At 57.1% G+C, this 24,179-nt stretch overlaps 2 protein-coding genes across 6 annotated transcripts; one reads left to right on the top strand and one right to left on the bottom strand.

Annotated features, from left to right (window-relative positions):
• The first annotated feature begins 2,747 nt into the window (after window positions 1-2,747).
• LOC127462711 (leucine-rich repeat LGI family member 4-like) lies at window positions 2,748-9,857 on the top strand. 4 transcript variants are annotated; one of them, XM_051771576.1, is made up of 9 exons: window positions 2,748-2,909; window positions 3,698-3,769; window positions 4,266-4,337; window positions 4,635-4,706; window positions 5,052-5,123; window positions 5,493-5,665; window positions 6,577-6,741; window positions 7,598-8,106; window positions 8,936-9,857. In XM_051771576.1, the coding sequence occupies exons 1-9, from the start codon at window positions 2,770-2,772 to the stop codon at window positions 9,236-9,238; spliced, it is 1,578 nt and encodes a 525-aa protein (XP_051627536.1). In that variant the 5' UTR covers window positions 2,748-2,769; the 3' UTR covers window positions 9,239-9,857. The 4 variants fall into 4 exon arrangements, with proteins under 4 accessions (XP_051627536.1, XP_051627537.1, XP_051627538.1 ...); XM_051771577.1 differs by lacking the exon at window positions 3,698-3,769; XM_051771578.1 differs by lacking the exon at window positions 4,266-4,337.
• A 45-nt stretch (window positions 9,858-9,902) lies between these two features.
• LOC127462719 (FXYD domain-containing ion transport regulator 3-like) lies at window positions 9,903-13,038 on the bottom strand. 2 transcript variants are annotated; one of them, XM_051771605.1, is made up of 8 exons: window positions 12,671-13,038; window positions 12,054-12,110; window positions 11,765-11,797; window positions 11,310-11,333; window positions 10,645-10,719; window positions 10,433-10,463; window positions 10,281-10,324; window positions 9,929-10,139 (listed from the first exon to the last, which is right to left on the bottom strand). In XM_051771605.1, exons 2-8 carry the CDS (start codon window positions 12,091-12,093, stop codon window positions 10,120-10,122), a joined length of 267 nt encoding a protein of 88 aa, XP_051627565.1. In that variant the 5' UTR covers window positions 12,094-12,110; window positions 12,671-13,038; the 3' UTR covers window positions 9,929-10,119. The 2 variants fall into 2 exon arrangements, with proteins under 2 accessions (XP_051627566.1, XP_051627565.1); XM_051771606.1 differs by lacking the exon at window positions 11,765-11,797 and having other exon boundaries at window positions 9,903-10,139.
• Between the last annotated feature and the right edge of the window lie 11,141 nt (window positions 13,039-24,179).

The raw sequence follows: 24,179 nt of genomic DNA, 5'->3' as shown, positions 1-24,179 counted from the left end.
GTATTTCTTGCAAAAGGATTGTAGATGGCAGCAAAACACCGTAAATTGTAACACTGATCAATGGGTGTGTTTATGTAAAATATTTCTGAGACAAGATGAATATAAAGTTTTGTAATCAACTGGTCATCAGAGCACTTATGGAAGGATTTATCCCCAGTGCGACCCAGTGCTGGCAATAGAGATTTGCCGTTTAACACTGATCAAATCTCGGTGTTAATTCTTTGTTTCACCAGTAACCCCCAGTGCTCACCAGTAGCTCCCAGTGACCCTCCCAGTAAACCCTCAGTAAGCCCAGGGCCTCTCCTTAGTCCTCAGTGATTCCACCAGCAGCTCCCAGTGATCCCCCACCCCAGTAATACCAGGGTCCCAGTACCTTTCCCAGTAATTTCCAGCAGCCCCTAGTTGCCTCCCAGCAACTCTCAGAGCCCCCAGTTGCCTCCCAGTGCTCCCAATAACTTTCCCCACCCCTCCCCAGTCCCCCCTCAGAGCCCTCCAGTCTCTCCCAGTAACCTCCAAGGCCTCTCAGTTACCTTTTCCAGTAGCAACCAGTGTCCCCAGTTGCCCCTAAGCAACTCCCTAGCACCTCCTAGTAACTCTCCAGTGCCCACCAGTAACCTCCAGCATCTCCCAGTTGCCCACAGTAGCTACCATTTTCTCCCCACTGCCCCCCAGTTGTCTCCCAGTAACCTCCAGTGTCTCTCAGTTGCCTCCTAGTTTCTCCCAGTTCCTCCCCAGCACCTTCCAGTGCTTTCCAGTTGCCTCCCAGTTGCCTTCAGCACCCACCAGTTGACTTCTGGTTCTTCCAAGTAACTCTCCCAGTAACCTCCAGTTGACTCCCAGTACCACTCCAAGTAACTCCCACATCCCCCCACTTGCCTCCCAGTGCCCCCCAGCACCTCCCAGTTGCCTCCTAGTTTCTCCCAGTCCCCCCTGGGAGCCCTGAAGTCCCTCCCAATGCTCCCAGTAACCTCCAGTCCATCCCAGTCCCTTCCTCAGTACCTGTCTCAGTAACTCCCAGCACCTCCCAGTCCCCCCTCAGAGCTCCCCAGTCCCTCCCAATGCTCCCAGTAACCTCCAGTCCCTCCCCAGTACCACTCCCAGTAACTCCCAGCTGCACCCAGTTGCCTCCTCCCACCCCCTCAGTCCTCCCTGGGAGCCCCTCAGTCCCTCCCAGTGCTTTTAGTAACCTCCAGTCCCTTCCAGTACCACTCCCAGTAACTCCCAGCACCCCCCAGTTGCCTCCCAGTGACTCCCCAGCACCACCAGTTGCCTCCCAGTGACTCTCCAGCACCACCAGTCGCCATCCAGTGTCTCCCAGTCCCACTTCAGAGCCCCCAGTCCCTCTCAGTGCTCCCAGTCCCTCCCAGCACCTTTCCCATACCACTCCCAGTAACTCCCAGCACCCTCCAGTTGCCTCCCAGTGCTCCCTGTTGACTCTCAGTGTCTTCCCCTGCCCCCCCAGTCCCTTCTCAGAGCCCTGCAGTCCCACTCAAGGCTCCCATTAACCTCCAGTTCCTTCCAGTACCTCCCAATACCACCATCATTAGCACCCAGTCCTTCCCAGTGACTGCCAGTTGCCTCCCCGTGATTTCCCAGCACTCACCAGTTGCCTCCCAGTCCTCCCTCAGAGCCCCCCAGTCCCTCTCAGTGCTCCCAATAACCTCCAGTCCCTCTCCAGTACCACTCCCAGTAACTCCCAGCTCCCCGCAGTTGACTCCCAGTGTCTCACAGTCCCCCCATAGAGCTCCCCAGTAACCTCCAGTCCCTCCCAGTACTGCTCCAAATTGCCTCCACCCAGTTGCCTCCCAGTGCTCCCAGCTGCCTCCAAGTCCCCCCTGGGAGCCCCCCAGGTCCTCCCAGTGCTCCTAGTCCCCTCCCCCTGCCGCCTGGGAGCCCCCCCAGTCCCTCCCAGTGCTCCCAGTACAAGGCCCCCTCTGTCCCCAGTGGCTCCAGGCCAGGGACCAACAGCGGCCCCTTTGTATTGGGAGGGGGCGTGGCCACCGCTGACTGGGCGTGACCAGACACGGATGGGCGTGTCCATAACTCATAAGCCCCGCCCACCCCGCCCGCCACCGTGAGAGCCGCAGCCGAGCCCGGGGGGCGGGGGGACCCCGATTTGGGGGGGCTTTTATTGGGCGAGGGGGCGTCGGGGGTCCGGTGAAGGGGGAGCGGGGAGGGCGGAGAGCGGGGGTCAGTCTGGGAGGGGGCAGGTTTTGGGGAGCGAAGGTTTAGGGGGCTTTTAGGGAGGAAGATTTAAGGGGGTTTTAGAGGGGGAGATTTAGGAGGTCTTTTGGGCGGGGTCGGATCGGGGGGGCGGTTTTGGGGGGCAGATTTAGGGGGTTTTTTGCGGGGTGGGTTCGGGGAGGAGTTTTTGGGGGGCAGATTTAGGGGGCTTTTGGGGGGGAAGTTTTAGGGTGGTCTTTTGGGTGGGTCACTTCGAGGGTGGAAGTTTCGGGGGCAGGTTTAGGGGGAGGTCTCTTGAGGGGGGTCACTTCGGGGACGGGAAGTTTCGGGGGCATTGGGAGGGAAGATTTAGGATTCTTTTGCGGGGGGTCAGTTCGGGGAGGAGAGTTTCGGAGCGCAGTTGTAGGGGGGCCTTTTGGGAGGGCAGTTTCGGAGGGGGCAATTTTAGGGGGAGGCTTTTGGGGGGGCCAGTTTTGGGCAATCATTTTGGGGGGGGCTATTTGGAGGGGCTCCATGGGGGCGGAGGGGGCCGCGCTGGTGCTGCTGGTGTTGCTGGGGGTGGGGAGGGTCTTTGGAGGGGTCCCGATGTGGGGGGGTGGGTTTGGGGCACCCCTCCGGGGCGGCGGCGGCTGCCCGGGGGGCTGCGAGTGCGACCGGGAGAGCGCCCTGTGCCGGGGGGGGGCCGGGGGGATCCCCCGGGGGCTCCCCCCCCGCCTGGCCACACTGTGAGTGACCCCCCCTCCACTTTGGGGACCCCCCACTTTGAGGAACCCCCTTTTATCCCCTCCTCCCTTTGGGACCCCCTCAAATGTGGTGCCCCTCCTGAGTCCCCCCCACGACCCCCCCCTTTGGGGACCCCCCCCAGAACCTTCCCGCGACTTGTCCTTGCAGATCCCCCAGAAACTCCCCGGTGACCCCTCCCCTCCTGGGCACCCCCCTCCCCCCCTTTTAGGAAACCCCCCCAAAAAAATACTCCTGGGACCCCCAAAATGACCTCCCCCATGGGAAACCCCCTTCCGGGACCTCCCCTTTGACCTCCTGCTTTTTGGGTACCCCCTGAACCCCTTCCGTGAGCCCTCAGTGGGGACTCCCACGGACCCCCCAATGAGGCCCCGCCCGCCTTGTGACGTCATCATTCGAAGCCACGCCCCCTGCACGGGATGGGCGGGGCTGGGTCCAGGTTGTGGCTGGTTTAGACCAGTTTAGTACCAGTTTAGGGCTGGCTGGGATGAGTATGGCCCAGTCAGATACTGATTCGGTCCAGTTTAGCTCCAGTTTCTCCCAGTTTAGGACTGACTTGGACCAGTTTAGTGCAGTTTGGTCCCAGTTTCTCCCAGTTTTACCTCAGTTTACCCCAATTTAGCCCAGTTTGACTCCAGTTTGGCCCAAGTTGTTCCTGCTTTCTCTCAGTTCAGCCCAGTTTGGCCCCTGTGTCCCCAGTTTATCCCAGTTTGGTCCTCCCAGTCTTCCCCAATGCCTTCCCAGTCCCTCCCAGTTCACCCGGTTCCCCCAGGTCACTGGTTCGGTGGCACATCGAGGTCCTGGCCGAGGGCAGCTTCCGCCACACCCCGACCCTGCAGCTGCTGTGAGTGACCCCAATGTCCTCAAAGTGTCCCCAAATGGCCCCAAATGTCACACCAGTGTCCCCAATCTGTCCCCAACGTGTCCCCAAGTGTTACCTCTGTGTCCCCAAAATGTCTTCAGTGTCCCCAAAGTGTCCCGAAAGTGTCACCAATGGCCCCAAATGGCCCCAAAGTATCACCAAATGTCCCCAAATGTCACCTCAATGTCCCCAGATATCCCCAAGATCCCCTCAGTGTCCCCAGTGTGTCCCCAAAGGGTCTCCAAATGTCCCCAAATGTCTTCAGAGTGTCCCCAAATGTTATCTCAATGTCCCCAAATGTCCCCAAGGTGTTCCCAGGAGTCCCCAAATGGTCCTGAAGTGTTCCTAAAGTGATCCCAAAATGTCCACATATGTCCCCAAGGTGTTCCCAAGAGTCCTTAAATGGCCCCAAATGTCTCTTCATTGGCCCTAAATAGCCCCAAAGTGTCCTCAGAGTGTCCCTGGGGTGTCCCCACAGGTTGGTCACCGCCGGGAGCTTGGGGACCATCGGGGACGGGGCCTTTGCTGGACTGGTGTTACTGGAGTACCTGTGAGAGGGACTGGAAGGGACTGAGGGGGACTGGGGAGGGATTGGGAGGGCACTGGGAATGGACTGGAAGGGACTGGGGAGGAACTGGAGAGACATTGAGGAGGGACTGGGCTGGACTGGGGAGACACTGGGGAGGGACTAGGGTGGACTGGGATAAACTGGGCTGTACTGGGAGGAACTGGGGGAACAATGGGGAGGGACTGGGCTGTACTGGGTGGGGGGATACTGAGTTGAACTTGTGTGAACTGGTGAGAACTGGTATGAACTGGTGCAAACTGGTGTGAACTGGTGCCGCAGGTTCATCGAGGACAACGAGGTCGGGACCATCGAACCCACTGCCCTGCGGGGCCTCCGGGGGCTCCTGTTCCTGTGAGTGACGCTGGGGACACTGGGGGGACATGGGGCACATTGGGGGGGATTGGGGACATTAGGGTGTCCCCAAATATCCCCAGGTGTCCTCATGTCCCCAGATGTCCCCAAATGTCCCCATGTTCCTGTCCCCAGGTGTCCCCATGTTCCTGTCCCTGTGTCCCTGTCCCCATGTCCCCATGTGTCGCCGGGTGTCCCCAGATGCCCCCATTTCCCTGTCCCCAGCTGTCCCCAATGTCCCCAAGTGCCCCCAGGTGTCCCCAAGCCCTCCAAACCCCACAATGTTCTCCCTATGTCCCCCTCAATGTCCCCAATGTCCCCAGTGTTCCCCCAACGTCCCCACAGGAGTTTGGCCAACAACCGCCTGGAGACACTGCCTCAGGGGCTCTTCCAGGGGCTGGAGACCCTGAGCCACCTGTGAGTGACACCGTGCGGACACTGGGGACATTGGGGACAGGGAGGGAAGCGGGGAGTGTTGGGAACATTGGGGACATTGGGGGATTGGGGACATTGGAGACATTGGGGACATTGTGGGGATGGGGGGCATTGGAGGACGGGGCATTGGGGACATTCGGGACATTGGGGGAGGTATAGGGACTTTGGGAACATGGGGACATTGGGGGGGATTGGGGACATTGAGGGTTTTGGGGTACATTGGGGACATCAGGGGGACATTGGGGGACTTGGAGGGATTTGGGGCATTTGGTGACACGTGGGGACATTTAGTGACATTTGGGGACATTTTGGTGACACCTGGTGACACTTTGGTGACACTTGGTGGTGCAGGGACCTGCGGGGGAACCCGTTCCGCTGTGATTGTCGCCTGCGGTGGCTCCTGTCGTGGCTGGGGACAGTCCCCTCCTCCCCCGAGACTGCTGGGCGCTGCCGCAGCCCCTCCCCCCACCAAGGGACCCCCCTTGCCCACCTGGACCCCCAGGACTTCCAGTGCCAGCGGGCAGGTGGGAACTGGGAGCACTGGGAGGGACTGAGAAGGGATTGGGAGGAGATTGGCAGGGACTGGGAGGGACTTGGGGGGACTGGGCACCCGGGGCTGGGGGTACAAACACACCTATGGACCCCAATGTCCCTAAAGTATCCCCAGTGTCCCCAGAGTGTCCTTGAGGTGCCCCAAGAGCCTCCAAAGTGTCCCCAAGGAACCAGAGTGTCCCTTTGGTGTCCCCAGAGGTGGCAGCAAAGTATCCCCAAAGTGTCCCCCAAAGGTCTCCATAGTGTCCCTGAGGGTGTCCCTGAGGTGTCCTCATGTCCTTGGAATGTCCATGGGATGTCCCCACATGCCTGGAGATGTCTCTGGGGTGTCCTCATGGTGTCCCTGTGTCCCTGGGGGGTGGCATGGGGCTTGTCCTCCGGGGTGTCCCCATGTCCTCAGGAGTGTCCCAAGGCTGTCCCCATGTCCCCGGGGTTGGCAGGGGGTGTCCCCAGTGTGTCCCCATGCCCCCAGAGCTGTACCTAGGCTGTCCCCACGATGTCCCCATGCCACCCCCACAGTGTCCCTGTGTCCTGAGCGCTGCCTGTTCCAGTCCCTGCCCTTCTCATCTCTGGGGGCCAATTCCTTCACGTGGGGGGGGCACTGGGGGTGGCATTGGGCTGTCTCCATGGTGTCCCCATGTCCCTGTGATGTCCCTGGGATGTCTCCATGTTCCTTTAGGTGTCCCCAGGATGTTCTCATGTCCTGTGTCCTTGGGGTTGTCCCCATATCCCCAGGGGTGACAGTGGGGTGTTTCTGGGGTGTCCCCAGGGTGTCCCCATGTCCCTGGGGGTGGCAGTGGGGTATCCCCAGGATGTTCCCATTTCCTTGGGGGTGGCATTGAGCTGTCCCCATGGTGTCCCCATGATGTCCCTGTGTTCCCAGAGCTCCGGCCATTCCAGTCCCTGCCCTTCTCATCCCTGGGGGCCGAGTCTTTCACGCTAGGGGGGCACCAGGGGGTGGCCCTGGCCCAACCCTTTGCCGGTGCCTGCGCCCTCCTGGAGTGGGACCAACTGGCTGGGAGGTTCCGGGCCCCCACCATCATCAACAGTGAGTCTGGGGGGACCCAAAACCCACCCTGGGTGGGGTGATCCTGAAAACAGCCAAGGGGGGCCCAAAAATGGGGTGAGGAACCTCAAAAATGGAGTAACGGACCACAAAAATGGGGTGAGGGACCTGAAAAATGGGGTGAGGGATGTAAAAAATGGGTTGAGAGACCTCAAAAATGGGCTGGAGGAGACCAAAACCACCACCCTAACCCCAATGTCCCCAGTGTCCCCACAGCCCAGTCCCCACCACCCCAACCCCAATGTCCTCAGTGTCCCCACAGAGACATCCCCACAGAGACATCCCCACCACCTCAATGTTCCCAGTGTCCCCAATGTCCCCAACGTTCCCAGTGTCTCCAATGTCCCCAATGTCCCCAATGTTCCCAATGTCCCCAATGTTTTCAACTCCTTGCCCCCACCCCTCCCCCTTTAACCCCACCGTCCTCACTGTCCCCCCAGGCTCCTCCTCAGTGGCCTGTCACCCACTGGTGGGTCTCTCCTGGTGGTGGTGGCCCAGCTTGGGGACAGCTCCTGTCCCTGTAGAGACGTCTCCACCACCCCAACATCCACAGTGTCCCCAATGTTCCCAGTGTCCCCAATGTGCCCAATGTCCCCATAGCCTTGTCCCCATCATCCCAATGTCCCCATAGCCCTGTCACCACCACCCCAATGTCCCCGTGTTCCCAACATCCCCAATGTCCCCACAGAGACCTCAATGTCCCCAATGTCCCATAGAGATGTCTCCAGTGTTCTCAACATCCCCAAAATCCCCAGTGTCCCCAGTGCCTTGTCCCCACCACCCCAGCATCCCCAACCCCTTACCCCCCATAACCTCACTGTCCCCATTGTCCCCACAGGCTCCTCTCCAGTGGCCTGCCACCCGCTGCCCCTTGGTGGGTCCCTCTTGGTGGTGGTGGCCCAGCTCCGGGGTGGTTCCTGGGTCTGGCGCCGCTCTGGTGGCCCCGGGGCCACCTTTGTTCGCCACCAGAGCCTCGGAGCGGGGCGGCTGCGTCGCCCCCACGCCGTGGCCACCGCCCGTCTCGGGGGCCACCTGTACCTGGGCGTGGCCGACAGCTCCAAGGGCGGCACCAGCACCGTGTTCCGGTGGGGTGGGCGCGGCTTCTACCCCCACCAGACCCTCCGGGCGTGGCACCGCGACACCCACCTGGAGTTCCTGGAGCTGGGCGGGCGCCCAGCACTCGTGGTGTGTTCAGGGGCCAGGAGACCCCTCGTGTACCGGTGGAGCGGGGGGCTCTTCACCCCCCACACTGACATCCCCCACGTGCCCGACGTGTACGCGGCGAAGCACTTCCGGCTGAGGGGACACGTGTTCCTGTGCCTCACACGGTTCCTGGGGGACGCCAAGGTGGGGGGGGTCGGGGGAGTGGGCAGGGGTGGGCAGGGGTCATGGAGGGTTACCAGGGTCATGGAGCATATCAGGGTTGTGTGGTTATGGGGGGCCATCAGAATCATGTGGTCATGGGGGTCATCAGGGGTCCATGGGGGTCCAGCAACATCATGAGGCCATGGGGGATACCAGGAGTCATGTGGCTATGGGGGATCGACAAGGTCATATGGTCATAGGGGGCCACCACTGTCATGAGAGTCATCAGAGTCATGCGGGTCCTGCATCATCATGGGTCTGTTGGGGTCCAACACCATCACGTGGTTATGGGGAACCATCAAAGTTGTAGGTCCGTGGGGGTACATCAGGGTCATGGGGCTATGGGGGTCACCAGGGTCATGTTGTTATAGGGATCCACTGAGATCATGGGTCCGTGGGCATCCATCACCATCATGTGGTCATGGGGTGCCACAACGTCTTCCCCATGACCCCACCACCCATCCCACAATCTCATCACCCTTTCCAATCCATCCCATGATCCCACCACCCAGCCCGCTCCTTCCCATGATTCCACCACCCATCCCATGATCCCACCACCCTTCCCATGATCCCACCACCCAACCCAAGCCATTCCATGACTCCACCACCCAACACAACCCAATAAAAGCCAACACAACTCAATGCACCCCATGATCGCACCACCCTTCCCAATCCATCCCATGATCCCATCACCCATCTGATCGTCCCACCACCCAACCCAACCCTTTCCACGATCCCACCACCCAACCCAACCCAACCCATGATCCTACCTCCCACCCCACCCACCTCCCACCGCTGTCCTCCTTTCCAGGTGATGCGCTGGGAGGGCTCCATGTTCCGGGAGATCCAGCAGGTCCCGGCTCGGGGGTCGATGATCTTCCAGCCACTGACCTTGAGTGGCCACCGCTACGTCCTGCTGGGCAACGACTTTGCCCTGAGCCGTGTGTTCCGCCTGGGCCCCGAGGGGCACCTGGAGCCCACCCAGGAGCTGCTGGTACCCACCCCCCGCGCCTTTGTCCCTGTCACCATTGGCCAATGGCACTTCCTTGTGGCCTCTAGCTTCAAAGGGGCCACCCAGATCTACCAGCACATGACCATAGACCTCGAGGCATGAGAGGACATGGGGACATCAACCATCATGTCACCACGGACTGATCACTTGAGGGATGGGGGGACACCATGTGACCATGGACCTGGTCACCTGAGGGACATGGGGACATCATCCCCCTCACCATCATGGACCTGGTGCCACCCTCCCCCTGATGACCCCATTGGCCTCGTGTTCCCTCCTGGTGTCATCACTGCCCTGATGTCCCCAAGGCCACCACCTCACCTTGTCCCCTCCTGGTGACACCACTGCCACAATATCCCCAAGGCCACCATCAGCCTGATGTCACCACTGAACTTGTGTCACTTCCTGCTGTCACCATGGCCCTGATGTCCCCTGTCCCCTCCTGGTGCCACCACCAACTCCAAAGCCACCTTCAACCTGATGTCACCATTGGCCCAATTTCATCTTTTGGTGCCACCAATGCCCCGATGTCCCCAAGGCCACCGTCACCACAGTATCACCACTGGCACAATGTCCCCTCCTGGTGCCACCACCAACCCTATGTCCCCAAGGCCACTGTCACTGCAATGTCCCCATTGGCCTTGTGTCCCCTCCATGTGCCACCCACCGTCCCCAAAGCCACCATCAAGCTGATGTCCTCTCCTGGTGCCACCATCCCCCTGATGTCCCTGAGGCCACTATCTACCCGTGTCACCTGGTCCCCTCCACGTGCCACCCCCCAGCACTGTCCCCTGTCCCCCCTGATGTCCGCCAAGTGCCACCACCCCCCAAGAACCAAATTACCTCTTTTTTTTTTAACCTTTTTTATTCATTTTCCCCATTTGTTGGGCCGTTTTTGGGGGGTTCCACCCCAAAATAAACCCATCCCTCCCCCCTCCATGTGTCGCTGCACTTGGGGACACTCGGGGACACTTGGGGACACCTCAGCACGTGCTGACGGCTCCTGTGAAGAGAGGGGGGATTAGGGGGGTCCCCATTGTCCCTAAGGTCCCCCAGATGTCCCGAAGTCCCCCCTTTGTCCCCAGTGCCCTCCCCCTTGTCCCCAAGTACCCCAGATGTCCCCAAGGGGGGAGAGGACACTCACCTGTTCCAACCAGGTGTGACATCTCAGGGGGGTGTCGTTGGTGGCTGTGGGGAGTGGGCAGGGTCAGGGACACCTCTGTGTCTCCAATGTCCCCTTGTCCCCCCAATTCCCCCCCATCCTCCCAGTGTCCCCCCAGTGTTCCCCTGTCCCACCTGGCCTTGCTCCGGCACTTGCACTTCCCACCTGTCAGGAGACACAACAGGTGACACAAAGAAGGTGACACAGGGACCCCCCGGGTGACATTAGGGACCCCCAGGTGGCATTGGGGACCCCCCAGGTGACACAAACACCGTGCAGGTAACATTGCTGCCACCCCCGCCAGGTGAAACTGGGGACATCCCCAGTTGGCACAGGTGACACTCACTGAGCAGGACGATGAAGCCCAGGACACACAGGAAGGCAGCCATGCCCAACCCGGCCACACGCAGGTGATGCCAGTCTGGAGGGACACACCTGTCACACCTGGGACACAGCTGGGGACACACCTAGGAAACACCTCGGGAAACACCTGGGGACACATCTGGCACACGCCTGAGGACACACCTTCGGACAAGCCTGGGACACACCTGGGGACACACCTGGGGATTCACCAGGGACACACCTGGGGACACAATGGGGGACACACCTGGAACACACCTGGAACACACCGGGGGACACACCTGGGGACACACCTGGGGATTCACCGGGGACACACCTGGGGACACAATGGGGGACACACCTGGAACACACCTGGGGACACACCGGGGGACACACCTGGGGATTCACCGGGGACACACCTGGGGACACAATGGGGGACACACCTGGAACACACCTGGGGACACAATGGGGGACACACCTGGAACACACCTGGGGACACACCGGGGGACACACCTGGGGACACACCTGGGACACACCAGGGGACACGCCTGGGGACACGCCAGTGGACATCTCCATTTGCCCCCTACCCCTCCCAGTCCCCCCCGTTTTTTTCCCAGTCCTCCCCAATTCCCTCCCAGTTCCCCCAGTCCCCCCAAACTGGTCCCCACTCACCGTACTGGAAGGGATTGTTGGCATCTGAGGGGAGGGGAAGAGTCAGAGGGACCAGTATGGACTTCCCCACCCCAGTATAAACCGGTGTAGGCACTCCCATCCCAGTATAACCCAGTATGGACCCACTATGGACCCTTCCATCTCAGTATAAACCATTGTGGGCTCCCCTCAACCCAGTATGAGCCTCCCATACCGGTACAAACCAGTATGAGCCCTCATCCCAGTATAAACCAGTATGGATCCCTCACATCCCAGCATAACCTAGTATGGCCCCCTCATACCAGTATGGACCTCCCCATACCACTATAAACCAGTATGGCCCCCATCCCAGTATAACCCAGTATGGACCACACCCCCACTCCCAGTATGACCCTCTCCATTCCCAGTATGACCCCACCCCACTCCCAGTACAGCCCCCCCCTCCCAGTTGGTCCCAGTTTGTCCCAGTCACTCACCAGGGTGGGGGGTCCCTCTCGCCATGGACAGAACTGGGATGGGGAGGGGAACCATTTTGGGGGGGATCAGTGGTACCAGTTCCTCCCAGTTCCAAATAAACCCAGTTCCCCAGTCCTCCCCAGTTCCCTCCCAGTTGCTCCCAGTCCCTACCCAGTCCTCCCGCAGTACCTCCCAGTTCCCTCCCAGTATATACATATCCCAGTTCCTCCTCAAATGCTCCCAGTCCCCTCCAGTTCCCCCCAGTTCTCCCCCAGCCTCCCCCAATCTCCCCCCAGTCCCTCCCAGTACCTCCCAGTAGCACCAGCACCCTCAGGCTTTCCCGCTCCATCTCGTGATTTTTGACCCCTGGGGAGGAGGGGAAGATTCCAGGGGTTCCCGAAAAACCGGGAATGGGGGGGAGGGGGCGCCCCCCCCGGGAATCCCGGGCGTCCGGGTGGGGGAGGGGCAGGTGAGTCACTGGGATTCCTGAGCAGGGCGGGACTGGGAGGGGCAGGGGGCTACTGGGGGGATTGGAAGGAACTGGGAGGGAGTGGGGGGGACTGGGAGGGAATTGGAGGGCACTGGGGGGATTGGAAGGAACTGTGAGGGAGTGGGGGGGACTGGGAGGGAAGTGGGGGGCACTGAGTTACTGGGAGCCCAATTTACGGGGGACTTGGAACAACTGGACGGACTAGGAGGGGACTCGAGGGAGAGTGGGAGCCACTGGGGGGCACTGGGAGGGACTGGGGGGAACTGGAAGTGGATTAGGAGCAACTGCAGGGGGACTGGAAGAGACTGGGGGGGACTGGAGGGTAACTGGGAGGGACTGGAGGTAAGTGGGACAGGCTGTAGGGAACCAGGGGTTAAATAGGAGGGACTGGAGGGTAACTGAGGAGGTCTGAGGAGGGACTGGGGGGATCACTCACCTTCCCAGAGCAGCCACAGGTAAAACTGGTAAAACTGGGGGGTGAAACCTGGGGGGCGAAACCTGGGGGGCGTGACCACGTCTGAGGGGCGTGGTCACTGCTGAAGGGGAGTGGCCATGGCTGAGGGGGCGTGGTCACGGCTGGCAGACTGGAATGGACTGTGGCAGCAACTGGGGTGGACTCAGATGGACACTGGGTCATACTGGGAGTGATACTGGGGGGGACTGGAGGACACTGAGAACGCTGAGGGGGGCACTGGGGAGGGCTAGGACATGCTGGAGTTCATACTGGGACATACTGGAGGTGATACTGGTATGGACCGGGACATACTGGGGGACACTATGGGAGACACTGGGGGAATTGGGACATACTGGCGGACGCTGGGAATGTCGTGAATGATACTGGGACGTACTGGGACGTACTGGGGGACACTGGGAGTGCTGGGGAGGACACTGGGGGAATGGAGAGGGACTGGGGGAGACACTGGGGAGTGCTGGGGGACACTGGGACATGCTAGGAATGACACTGGGATGGAATGGGACATACTGGAGGACCCTGGGGGTCACCTGGGTGGACGGAGGGATGGGGGAAACTGAGTTGGACTGGAGAGACTGGGGACACTAGAGGAGGGACTGGGGGAGACTGGAAGGGACTGAGGGGAACCGGGCTGTACTGGGAGGGCCTGAGTATGAACTGGGCGGTACTGGGGATGAACTGGACTATATTGGGCGGGACTGGGACTGAATGGGGCTATACTGGGAGGGCCTGGGAATGAACTGGTCTTTACTGCGAGGGTCTGCAAAGGTAACCTGAGCTGTTTTCGCCTCTAGCGCCCCCCATTGGTCGCAGTGCCCGCCCGTCAAAGCCCGCAGCCAATCCGCGTCCGAGAAGGGGGAGGTGGGAAGGGGCCTGGAGCCAGAGCCCCTTTAGTCCCTTCCGAGACTACAACTCCCGTCATGCACCGCGGCCCCATAGAGCGCTATTTATAGCCGGGACTACAACTCCCATCACCCCCCGCGGCCCCACGGAGCCCCATTGTAGCGGGGTTTGCAGCCCCCCAAGTGCCCCCAGACCCTCAAGTGCCCCCAAATTCCCTCCCCTGACCCTCCTCAAGTGCCCCTCTAGACGCCCAAGCGTCCTCCAAGTGCTTCCCTGGACCCCAAACTGTCCCAGAAGTGCCACCCAGCACCCCTAAGTGCCTCCCCAGTGCCCACCTGGACACCCAAATTCCCTCCCCTGACCCCCAAGTGCCCCATAAGTGCCCCATAATGCCTCATCGGATCCCTAAATTCCCTCTCTGACCCCCAAGTGCCCCCTTGGGCCCCCAAGTCCTCGGAGGACAGACCCCATAGGAAAGGGAGGCTCTGGGGGATCACTAAAGGGGGCTTGTGGGGGCTCTGGGGGCCGGAGGGGGGGTTGTGTTGGGGGCCTGGAGGGGGCTTTGGGAATTTTAGGTGGAATTCAGGGAGTTTTGATTGAAATCAGGGAGATTTCGGTGAGATTGGGGGGGGAGAAATTAAGGGATTTGGGGATTGAATGAATGGATTTTGGGGGATAGCTTGGGGATTTGGGGTGGAATTAAGGGCACTTGAGGTGAAATCGAAGATTTGGGGTGAAATTATGGAAATTTTAGGTTGGATTAAGGGAATTTTGACTGGAATTAAGGAGATTTGGGGTGAAATTGGGGATTTTTATGAGATTATGGGGATTTTAGGTGGGATTAAGGGGATTTTGACTGGAATTAAAGAGATTTGGGGTGAAATCAGGAGGATTTTGATGAAATTATGGGGATTTGAGGTGGAGCTAAGGCAACCTTGAGTAGAACCATTGTGATATGAGATGAAAATCAGGAGATTTGAGTTGAAATTAGGGGTATTCAGGTGGAATTAAAGGAATTTTGTGTGAAATTAAGGCAATTTTTGGTGGAATCTGGGGGATTTGGGGTGAAATTATGGGGATTGTAGGAGGGATTAAGGGAATTTCGGGTTGAATTAAGGGATTTGGGGTGAAATTAGGGATATTTTAGGTGGAATTAAGGGAATTTTAAGTGGAATTAAGGTCATTTGTGGTGATATTGGGGGGATTTTGGATGGAATTAGGAGAATCTTGGGTGGAATTAAGTGGATTTGGGGTGAAATTAGGGTTTTTTTATGATTTTGGAGGATTTTAGGTGGAGTTCACGGACTTTTGAGGTGAATTGAGTCAATTTGAGGTGAAATCAGGGATTTGGGGTGAATATGGGGGGTGGGCTGGCTTAAGGGGGTGTTGTGTGAAATTAAGGGGATTTTTGATGAAATCTTGGGCATCTGGGGTGAAATCAGTGGGACTTCAGGTGAAACTGTGGGGATTTTAGAAGGGTCTAAGGGAATTTTGGGTACAGTTAAAGAATTTGGGGTAACATTAGGGGGATTTTAGGTAAAATTAAGGGGATTTGGGGTGGAATTAAGGGAATTCCCATGAGATTGAGGGGTTAGTTGGAATTATGGGATTTTGGGGTTGAATTAAGAGATTTGGGGTGATATTTGGGGGATTTTAGGTGGAATTAAGGGGATCTTCAGTGGAATTAAGAGGATTTAGGATGAAATCAGGGATTTGGGGAGAAATGAGGGGAATTTTACGTGGAACTAAGGGAATTTTGAGTGGAATTAAGGGGCTTGGGGGTGAAATTAGGGGGATTTTTAGTGATATTTGGCAAAGTTTGCCTTAACTCACAAATGAGGGGAGGAATTGGGTTCTAAGATACCCCCAAGCAAGGTTAAGGCCCAAATGAGGCCAGATGTTGGATTCCAAAAGGATAATCCAACTTCATTTTCTAAAACCAAATGAGAGGAGAGAAAGAAAGAAAAGTAGGAGAAGCCAAGATAAATTATTGGAAGCACAAAAAAGGGATGGGAAAGGGGGATGAGAGAGGGGGGGGTCAAGGGTGGGCCCGAACTCCCAACCTGCTGTGGGGTGCTGGGAGGTGGGGGGCAGCTCCTGACCTGTGTCCCTTGATGCCTCAGAGCTTTTGGGGTTTTTTTTAGCTTTTGTAGATTTTAGAAGCAGCTGTGTGGTGAATGTAGATTTTAATGTAGCTGTATTATATCCCTTACCCTTAACATAGTACTTACACATCCCCAACTCTCTTACCCCATTCCGGATCAATCCCTCTAAATTCCCTCAGCGTGTTTAGTCTTCTTGTCAAGGTAGAATTGGAGAAAAACAACCCAAGGCCTGGACCAGAAGATATCACACAGACACAGCGACCTTCGAGCCCAGAACTCTGCAGGAACTCCAGGAACTGTGTGTGCTGCAAAGAAGGGGTCCCAAAGACCCCAAACCCAATTCCCAAAGGGGCGTGTCAGGGGGCAGACCCGGGGGTGGACAAATCTGGGATTGGATGGACCTTATTATAAAGTCATAGAACCCCTGTCTGGAGTCGTGTGTCAGGTGCATTCCCTGGGCCTCAGGCCCGAGATTAAAGGCCTGTGCTGGTTTAAAGGTAAACCAGCAGGGGAAATGAACCCAACTCAAGAGAGATTATAAATCAGAATAACAATTTAATAAAAATAATACAATGAATACAATTACACAGACAAACAATTGGGTTTAGCCCACAAAACCCCAGATGTATAACCCGGCACCATGGGGCACGAACAGGATGTTGTTCGTTGGCTCCTGTGCTGAGCCCCATGTGGTTCTCCAGGTCCAAAAGTAAAAGGAGAGGAGAAAAACTGTGGCGTATTGAGGCACGGACTCAGGGGGGTGTAGCTGAGACAAGTCTTTTGCAGTAGCAGCCCTCCCTTTATAACCCAACACCAATAGATAATCATACCTAATAAGGTAAAATCTGTGACTGCAGCATTTGATTGGCTGCTACCTGTCATGGCAGTTGAAACAGCTGTGGCAGTTGAAACAGGAGTTGAAATGGCATTTTTAGGAGCTGCAGCTCACCCCTGTAATGAGCCACTCCTGCAAAGGTACGGTTTTCTGCAAAGAGGTACGGTTTTTCTAGGCCCTATTTCCCACAAAAAAACTGTTGGTGCGAGTGATGGTGGCAGTCTGGTTGAGAGTGGTGGTCTCAGTCTGGTTGAGTGGTGGTTACAGTCCGGTCAAGGTTCTGGTCCTTCTCTGGATCCCACGAGTGGTACTAGAAGTCCCAAGACCCCAAGATTATATACCCTCAGGTTCAGGCAGGAATGCCCAGTACCTCCCTCAGGTCAGGGAGTTTCACAATGGGTGTGAGGACAGGAGCATCCTCCTATCTCACAGGCCTCTTAACACCCATTTTATAGCCTGAGGGGTCAGGTGTGCTCTGGGCAGCTGCTGCAAATGGTCTATTGTTAACAGTTCCTGGGAAATGGCACAGAGGATGTAGAATACACAGTTTTGGGTTACACCCACACAGTAATGAGCTGGTCCCAGCTGTTCTAACTAGGACAAGGACCTACTCTCTTTATCTTATCTCCTACACTAAATTGGCCTGGAGTCTTTTTCTCCACAGTCTTTTAGGCAACAGTTTGGTGTCTGAAAGGTGGAAATTGAAATCCAGCACCCTGGAACACCTGGGACTCTGGATTGGGAAATTTCATCCTGCAGGAAATTCTTCTTCTGCCAGCACATTTTGGAGAATTCCCGCAGTGATCTTGAGAAGCCCCAGCTTCTAAAAATCAAGGGTGAGATAAAAGAGCAGGTCCTTTGGGTAATTTTGCTAGCAATTATTAAGTGGGGTTTTCTCTGGAAATTGGGAACACAGTGGGGCTGGGAAGTGAGACTTGGGCCCCTGTTGTTGCAAAAGTCGGTGTTTTCCCAGTCTGTGGATGAAAAGTGTTTCGCCTGGATGGGCAATTCGACTGGCCTGGGACGCTTAAGGGGGTGCAGGTGGAGGACCCCCCCGGCACAGCTTCGGTGAAGGCAAGGCAGGGACAGTAGACAGTGGACCGTAGTGCTGTGGTTACTCAGGGGGCTTGGTACAGCCAGAAGGAAAGGGACGCCTTTCTACTTTAAAATACCCTGCCCTGGCCTGAAGTTGCTTTTGGTGTGTGGAAAGTAAAGCCCGTTTGGTAATCCAGAGCACCACGGGTTTGAATCCCATGCCGGAAGTTTTAGCTGCAGTTTTTTTCTGGCTTTTCTAAATCCTCCAGAATGGAGGATATCGATGGTAGCCCGAAGAGGGCTCTGGAGAAGAGTCCGTTCCAGCTGATAGCCGCCGATGTCTACCACATCTCGACCGTGCTGGGTCGGGACCTGACGCAGCTCAGCCCCGGACCCGATTTCGCCGCTGTCCACACCTGCCCGTCTTGGAGATGCTGGAGGCACTTGTGAGGAGAGTGGCGTGGCCGAGGAGCAGCTGCGGCGGGAGGGGAGCTGGAGCACCCCCGCTCGGCCCTTGGCCCCCCCGCCCCGGCCCCTCCGCCGCTGTCAGCGCTGACTCCGCTGACAGCGCTGACTCCGGCCGTTCAGCAGCCGGGGGCGAGATGCCCGTGGCACACAGGGAGGAAGCTGCCCCCGCCAGAGCTGCTGCCGCTCCTGTTTCAAAAGGGGGGAGACTCCGAATGCTGCCGCTGCCCCCTCGCGCCAGGTCTCTCCGCCTCTGTAGGCAAAACGCCTTCTACAAGCGAAGCCGCCGCTTGTGCTGCGGCAAGCGGGGATGGAGCGGCGGCTGCTGCAAGCGGCGCTGTCCCAAGCGGCACCGCCGCCGGCCCTCCGGGGGAAGTCGCCGCTTTTGCAGCGAGCGGCGAAACGGTCGCTTTGGTTACCGAGGGCGGCTCGATCGCCCCCACTCTCCCCCGACACCCTTGGTTTTCCCCCATAGACTTGGGAAGCCCAGTTTCGGCCCCCCGAAGCCGCCGCGGGCGGAGCCGCCGCCTGGGCCGGCCGGCCCTGCCTCGGGGAGGGAACGAAGGGTCCGGCCCCGGCCCGCCCCGGCCCGATCGAGCTCCTGGCTCGCGGTCGTTGCTATAGCAAGAGCCCAGGAGTAGTCGAAAACTGGGCAAGATACTTTTTACACCAGCGAAAAGGAAAGGTCAAAAGGGAAGGCTGCCCGAGACTTGGTCTGGCCCCGTCCCTGCGGTGAACGGCGGGGGGGTTCCCAATGGAGCCCGGCAGGAACGGACGCGGCACCGAAGGCTGAAGGACCGGCACTGTCCCACGGACCGGGCGGCCACCGCCGTGGGCCCTCCCCTGCCCGCTGGACTGGCTGACACGAAAAGGGAGGGAAGAAGAGCTACCTACATTGGCCCCTGTGTGCTCTGGGCCTGTTTCAGGCTCACAGCCTGTGAATATTCCTGCCCTCTGTGCCCTGACTGAGCTCGGGGGGCTGTGGCAAAATCAAAAGGGGGGCACTGTTTTGCTCTCAGTGTGAACTAACAATGTGTCAAGTTGACTGTTTGCAGAAAGTCCATTTCACCAGACAGACTTGGAAACTGTGCCACCAGAACTCGGACTGAAAGTGATATGGATGGAAACAGCTTTTATGCAGAAGTGAACAAAGACCTGAACAACTGCAAGTGAGACACACCAAGACAAGAGGTTTTGGACTGTAATAAGAATTCCTGAAATGGGTCAGGAGTAAGTAAACAAGAAAGACCAATAAGGAAAGGCTTCTGACATGGCTAAGAACTGTTGTAAGATGAGCCTATGATCTCCAAAGGTGGTGCATATACAAGAATCAGACTGCAATTTGAATAATACTGTCAGAACACCAGACAGTGCCATGACCATTGTATTTGTTTTTGTTGTCATCTGTTCTATGTTTCTTTTAGGCTTCTCTGTTATTTTAATTACAGAAGAATTGAAAGCTTATATTGCTTTTGCTACACTGATTGCTTTAAAGTTTGCAATGTTCATATTTGTATATGTTCTGTCCCAGCAGTTTAACAGCAGTTTGTAAATGCTGTTTGGAATATCTGTGTCTCTGGCTACTGCAGCCTGTGAAAGGGATTCCTCCTGAAGGGATGGTTTGGTAGGAAAATCCACATAGGATTTCATGGGATTGTGAGATCAAATTTATGTACCTTATGCCTCTAAAATGTTTTCTTATCCAGTGTCATTTAGGAGTGTGTGAAAGCTGAGTTTCACAGAAGAAAAGTCCTGCGTTAGGACAGTGTCCTAGTTAGGACAGCTGAGATCAGTTCATCATGATGGGTGTAACCCAAAACTGTATTCTATAGCCTTCCATGTCATTTCCCAGAAACTAGACTATTGTTGTCAATAGACTATTCGCACCCTCTGCCCATAGAGCATGGTGGGTGTAACCCAAAACTGTATTCTATAGCCTTCCATGTCATTTCCCAGAAACTAGACTATTGTTGTCAATAGACTATTCGCACCCTCTGCCCATAGAGCCTGACTCCTCAGGCTATAAACTAGGTGTTAAGAGGCCTGTGAGATAGAAGGATGTTTCTGTCCTCACACCCTTTGTGAACTCCCCGCCCTGAGGGGAGTACCAAGCATTCCTGCCTGAACTGGAGGATATATAATCTTGGAGTTTTGGAACATTTTTCAACCCACTCGTGGGATCCAGAGGACGGCTGCATCTCATCGCTCTCAACCAGACTTAGACCACCACTGGACTGCGATCACCACTTCTGGCCAGACTGCAGCAGCTCTCCCACCAGCAGGTTCTTCCCCTCTCCCTTTACTTTGGACTCAAACAGGGCCCAAGGAACACCACTTTGTTCAGGCCCCAGGGTACTGGGTTACACATTTGGGTTTTTGTGGGTTGAGACCAATTGTTTGTTTGTATTATTGTACTTACTGTATTATTTTAATAAATTGTTATTCTGACTTATAATCTCTCCTTTGAGTTGGGTTCATTCCCCCTGCTGGTTAACTTTTAAACCAGCACAGACAGAAAGGGGGATGAGAAGGCGGCTGCAGCACTGCAACAGCACTGCTTCTGTGGACTCTCCCCATGGGACCCTGAGACCTGACTTGCATCTTGCCTGCAATCTTTGAGACAAAGTGGTAACATCGTTGTTGGGATGATTTGTTTAGATCACTTAAATGGTTTGCTTAGATTGCTTCCTAGCTTTATTGTAATACAGCTGTTTTGTTGGTGTTCACATATCCATGAGTGCACCTGACCCAATACATGAGGATGCTTTTACTCATGGAGGCAAGAGGTACCTGCACTATCACTCCATGAGGTAAAGATGATCGACTGCAGTCTGGGGCAGACTGTGGTGGGATGGCCTGTCCCCTCAGTAAGGTCTGGAATCTGTCCAGAGAGTGCAAGCTCTCTGTGGTGAGCTACTGGCACTGCCAGGGTGCTGTTTGGTGTTGCATTCAGACACAGCCTGCTGCTGGTAAGCTCCTAACTGGCCTATAGATCTCTGACTGGCAGTTAATCACTTTATGTGATAAAAGCTTGAGTTCCTCTCACACAGTAAAGATGCAGGAATTCCAAGATTCGGGGTTCCTGTGAGATTGTCATCAGACAGAGAGTCACACTTCATCGACTCACAAAGCACAAATAAACAGGGTTTGTCAAGAAACATCTATGATGTGGGTTCAGGCCTTGTCTATGGCCATATTAAAGATCCACATACAATCCAAGACGGAAAACAACATGCTCCCTATTCACATAAAGGAAGGTTAATCAGCAAAATTGTTTAATGGTTTAGGCTCTACTTTGCAGGAACTGCAGAGATTCATTGTGTCATCTCGGCCTATGGGACTGGACACTCCTGTTCATCTGTTCCAGCCCAGAGAGAGAAGGGGAAGGGGAAGGAGATCCCCTCAAATCCATCCCTGGCAGGACAGCAGCGAGGTTGTCCTGCAGCCAGGGGCGATACTCAGCTGGAAGATGCAGGACAACAGAGGAGGAAAGGGGCACTGACTTCCTCCTCACCTGTCTGGGTGTCCTGGGGCATCTTCCTCTTCCTCACAGCCTCCTCCTCCATCCAGCCAAGGTTTGGGAATGAGAAATCCTGTTTTGGTGGGAAAAACAGGGTGTGAGCCCGTTGGGTTGGGGGTTCCTCCTGCCCAAGTCCATCTCTAGAAGTCACCAGGCATCCTGTGCCCAAAAAAACCTCCTAAATACCAAGTTTCAGCCCCCCAAAAAACCCAGAACTCCAAGATTCAGACCAGAAAATGCTCCCCAGAGTCCCCCCTCTCTGGTTTCTCCACTTTGGGGTTCTGGGGGTCCCCCCTGTTGGGGTTGCTGGGGGTCCCGCATGTATTGGGGGTCCCCCCTTTCCAGGGTCCCCACCCTCTCTGGGCTGCTGGGGATCCCTATCTGGTCTTCCCACTTTGGTGTTCTGAGGGATGACCACCTTCTCTGGGCTGCTGGGGGTCCTGGATTTGCTCCCCCTCCAGGGTCCCCCTGCTTAGGGATGCTTTCAGGGGTCCCTTCTCCCCTGACTCTCTGCTTTGCGGTGCTGGGGATCCCAGGGTTCCTGCCTCTCTGGGGTCTCCCACTCTCCAGGCTGATGGGGGTGCAGGGAATCCCAGAGGTCCCCCCTCTCTGGGCTCCCACTTCATTGTCCCAGAGCTGTCCCCACCTCCAGGTTGCCAGTGGTCTCCCTTCTGTGAGCTCCCCTTTCTCTGGGTCCCCTTATCCAGGCTGCAAGGGTCCCAGGACTCCTCCATCTCCAGGCTCCTCACTTCAGGGTCCTGGGGGTCCCAAGGATACCCCCACTCCAGGCCCCCATTTCAGGGTTCCTGAACTCCCGAGCCTCCCCCCTCTGCAGGTTCCCCCTGTCTCGTCCAGGTTGCTGGGGTTCCCCCAGTTCCTGTATCACCCCTCTCCACTCTCCCCACTCCAGGGATCTTGGCAGCCCCCACCAGGTGTTCTTCCTCCTCTTCCTGCTCCCCTTGGCCTGGGACCTCCCTGCCCAGCCATTCCCGGTTTTCCAGACCCCTCTTTCTTTGACTTCAGGATCCCCCCACCCCCCTTTCTTGACCATCCCACCTCTCCCAGTCCCTGGATCCCCCTGTTTCCTTGACCGCGGGGACACCCAAGCCCCCAGTCCTGGCCATCCCATGTCACCTCACCCCCAGCTTCCCCTTTCCTTGACCCTGGGACATCCCAAAGCCCCTTCCCGGCTCTCACAGCTCTCCCAGTTTCCCTCTTTCCTTGACCCTGACACCCCCTCGACCCCCATTCCTGACTCTCCCAGTCCCCAACTCCTCCTTTCCTCAACACCCCCTGAACCTCCTTCCCACACATCCTGGGTCTCCCCACCCAGTGAACCATCTTTCCCTGACACTGGAGGCCCCTGGACCCCACTTTCCTGGGCACAGGGACACCCTGGACCCCACATCTGTCCTATTCCCACCCCTAGTCCCACCCCAAGGCCTTTTCTTGACCTTGGGACCCACCTGATCCCCCATTCCCAGGCACTGGGACCCACCTGCACCCCCTTCCCCAGCTCCAACCCCCCTTCATCCTCTTATCCTGCCCCAATACCTCCCTGTACCCCTTTCCTGCCCATCCCACCTCTCCCAGCCCCCAGGCTCCCCCTTTCCTTGACCCTGGGACCCCCTGGACTTGCATTCCTGCCTTTCCCAGAGCCCCCTTCCTTCACACCATGGACTCCCTGAATCCTTCCCAGCCGTCCCAGGTCTCCCCATCCTGTGAACCACCTTTCCCTGACACAGTAGACTACTGGACCATCCTTTCCTGGACAGGAGGACCCTCTAGATGCCCTGTTTCCCCTGGACTCCCCATCCCACTTCTCCAAGTCCCTGCATCCCCCTTCACCCTTGGATCATCTGGAAACTCCCTTCCCCAGCACCATGTCCTCTCTGCATTCCCAAGACTCAGCCCAAACCACCAAGATTCATCCTAAAAAAACCCTCCCAGGGCTCCCCTCTCTCTGGTCTCTCCTCTCTGGGGTTCTGGAGGTCCCCCATGTCCAGGCTGTTGGGGGTCCTGTGTGTACTGGGGGTCTCCCCTCTCTGGGCTGCCAGGGGTCCTGGGAATCCCAGGGGTCCCCCATCTCTAGTCTCCCTGCTTTGGAGTCCTGGGGTCCCCCCTCTCTGTAGCCCCCCGTTTAAGGATGCTGGGGGTTTGGGGAGTCCCAGGGGTCCCTTCTCCCCTGACTCTCTGCTTCGGGGTGCCGAGTTCGCAGGGGTTCCCCCTCTCCTGTGCTCCCCCTTCTCCAGGCTGCCAGGGGTCCGGGGAATCCTGGGTTGCCCCCTCTCTGGGCTCCCTACTTCAGTATCCCAGGGGTCTCCCCTCTCCTGTGTCCCCCCCCTCTCCAGGCTGAAGGAGGTCTCGGGGGTCCCTCGTGTACGGGCTCCCCGTTTCAGGGTCCCAGGGGTGCCCCCTCTCCGTGCTCTGGGCTGGCAATGAAGGGCCTGACCCAGGAAGAACAACCCCCACCTCACATCGCCCACCCATCACCGCGGCTCTGCCGGGAACCGCCACCGAGACCCCCAAAAAAACACCTCCCGGGGACCCCAATATCCCCCCAAGGGGCATTTGCGGCTCAGCTTTAGAGTCCTCCAAGCTCCAGACATCCCCTCCCCCAAAAACACAACAAACCCAGAGACTGTCCAAGATCCTGGGGACGAGCTCCCC

This window comes from Manacus candei, unplaced genomic scaffold (assembly GCF_025592945.1).
Source record: "Manacus candei isolate 608988 ecotype Guabito, Panama unplaced genomic scaffold, ASM2559294v1 h1tg000137l, whole genome shotgun sequence".
Classification (NCBI taxonomy): domain Eukaryota; kingdom Metazoa; phylum Chordata; class Aves; order Passeriformes; family Pipridae; genus Manacus; species Manacus candei.
The sequence above is the reverse complement of the archived record's forward strand: the minus strand, read 5'-3'. Positions and strand labels throughout refer to the sequence as shown.

Bases quoted from the DNA above. Each gene is read 5' to 3' on its own strand.
- LOC127462711 (XM_051771576.1), top strand. From the start codon at position 2,770: ATGTGGGGGGGTGGGTTTGGGGCACCCCTCCGGGGCGGCGGCGGCTGC. The intron at 5,124-5,492 runs GTGAGTGACACC...TTGGTGGTGCAG, and splicing joins CTGGAGACCCTGAGCCACCT to GGACCTGCGGGGGAACCCGT. The intron at 5,666-6,576 runs GTGGGAACTGGG...CTGTGTTCCCAG, and splicing joins CTTCCAGTGCCAGCGGGCAG to AGCTCCGGCCATTCCAGTCC.
- LOC127462719 (XM_051771605.1), bottom strand. From the start codon at position 12,093: ATGGAGCGGGAAAGCCTGAGGGTGCTGGTGCTACTGGGAG. The intron at 11,334-11,764 runs GTGAGTGACTGG...CCCTCCCCTCAG, and splicing joins GAGAGGGACCCCCCACCCTG to ATGCCAACAATCCCTTCCAG. The intron at 10,464-10,644 runs GTGAGTGTCACC...GTCTCCTGACAG, and splicing joins GGGCTTCATCGTCCTGCTCA to GTGGGAAGTGCAAGTGCCGG.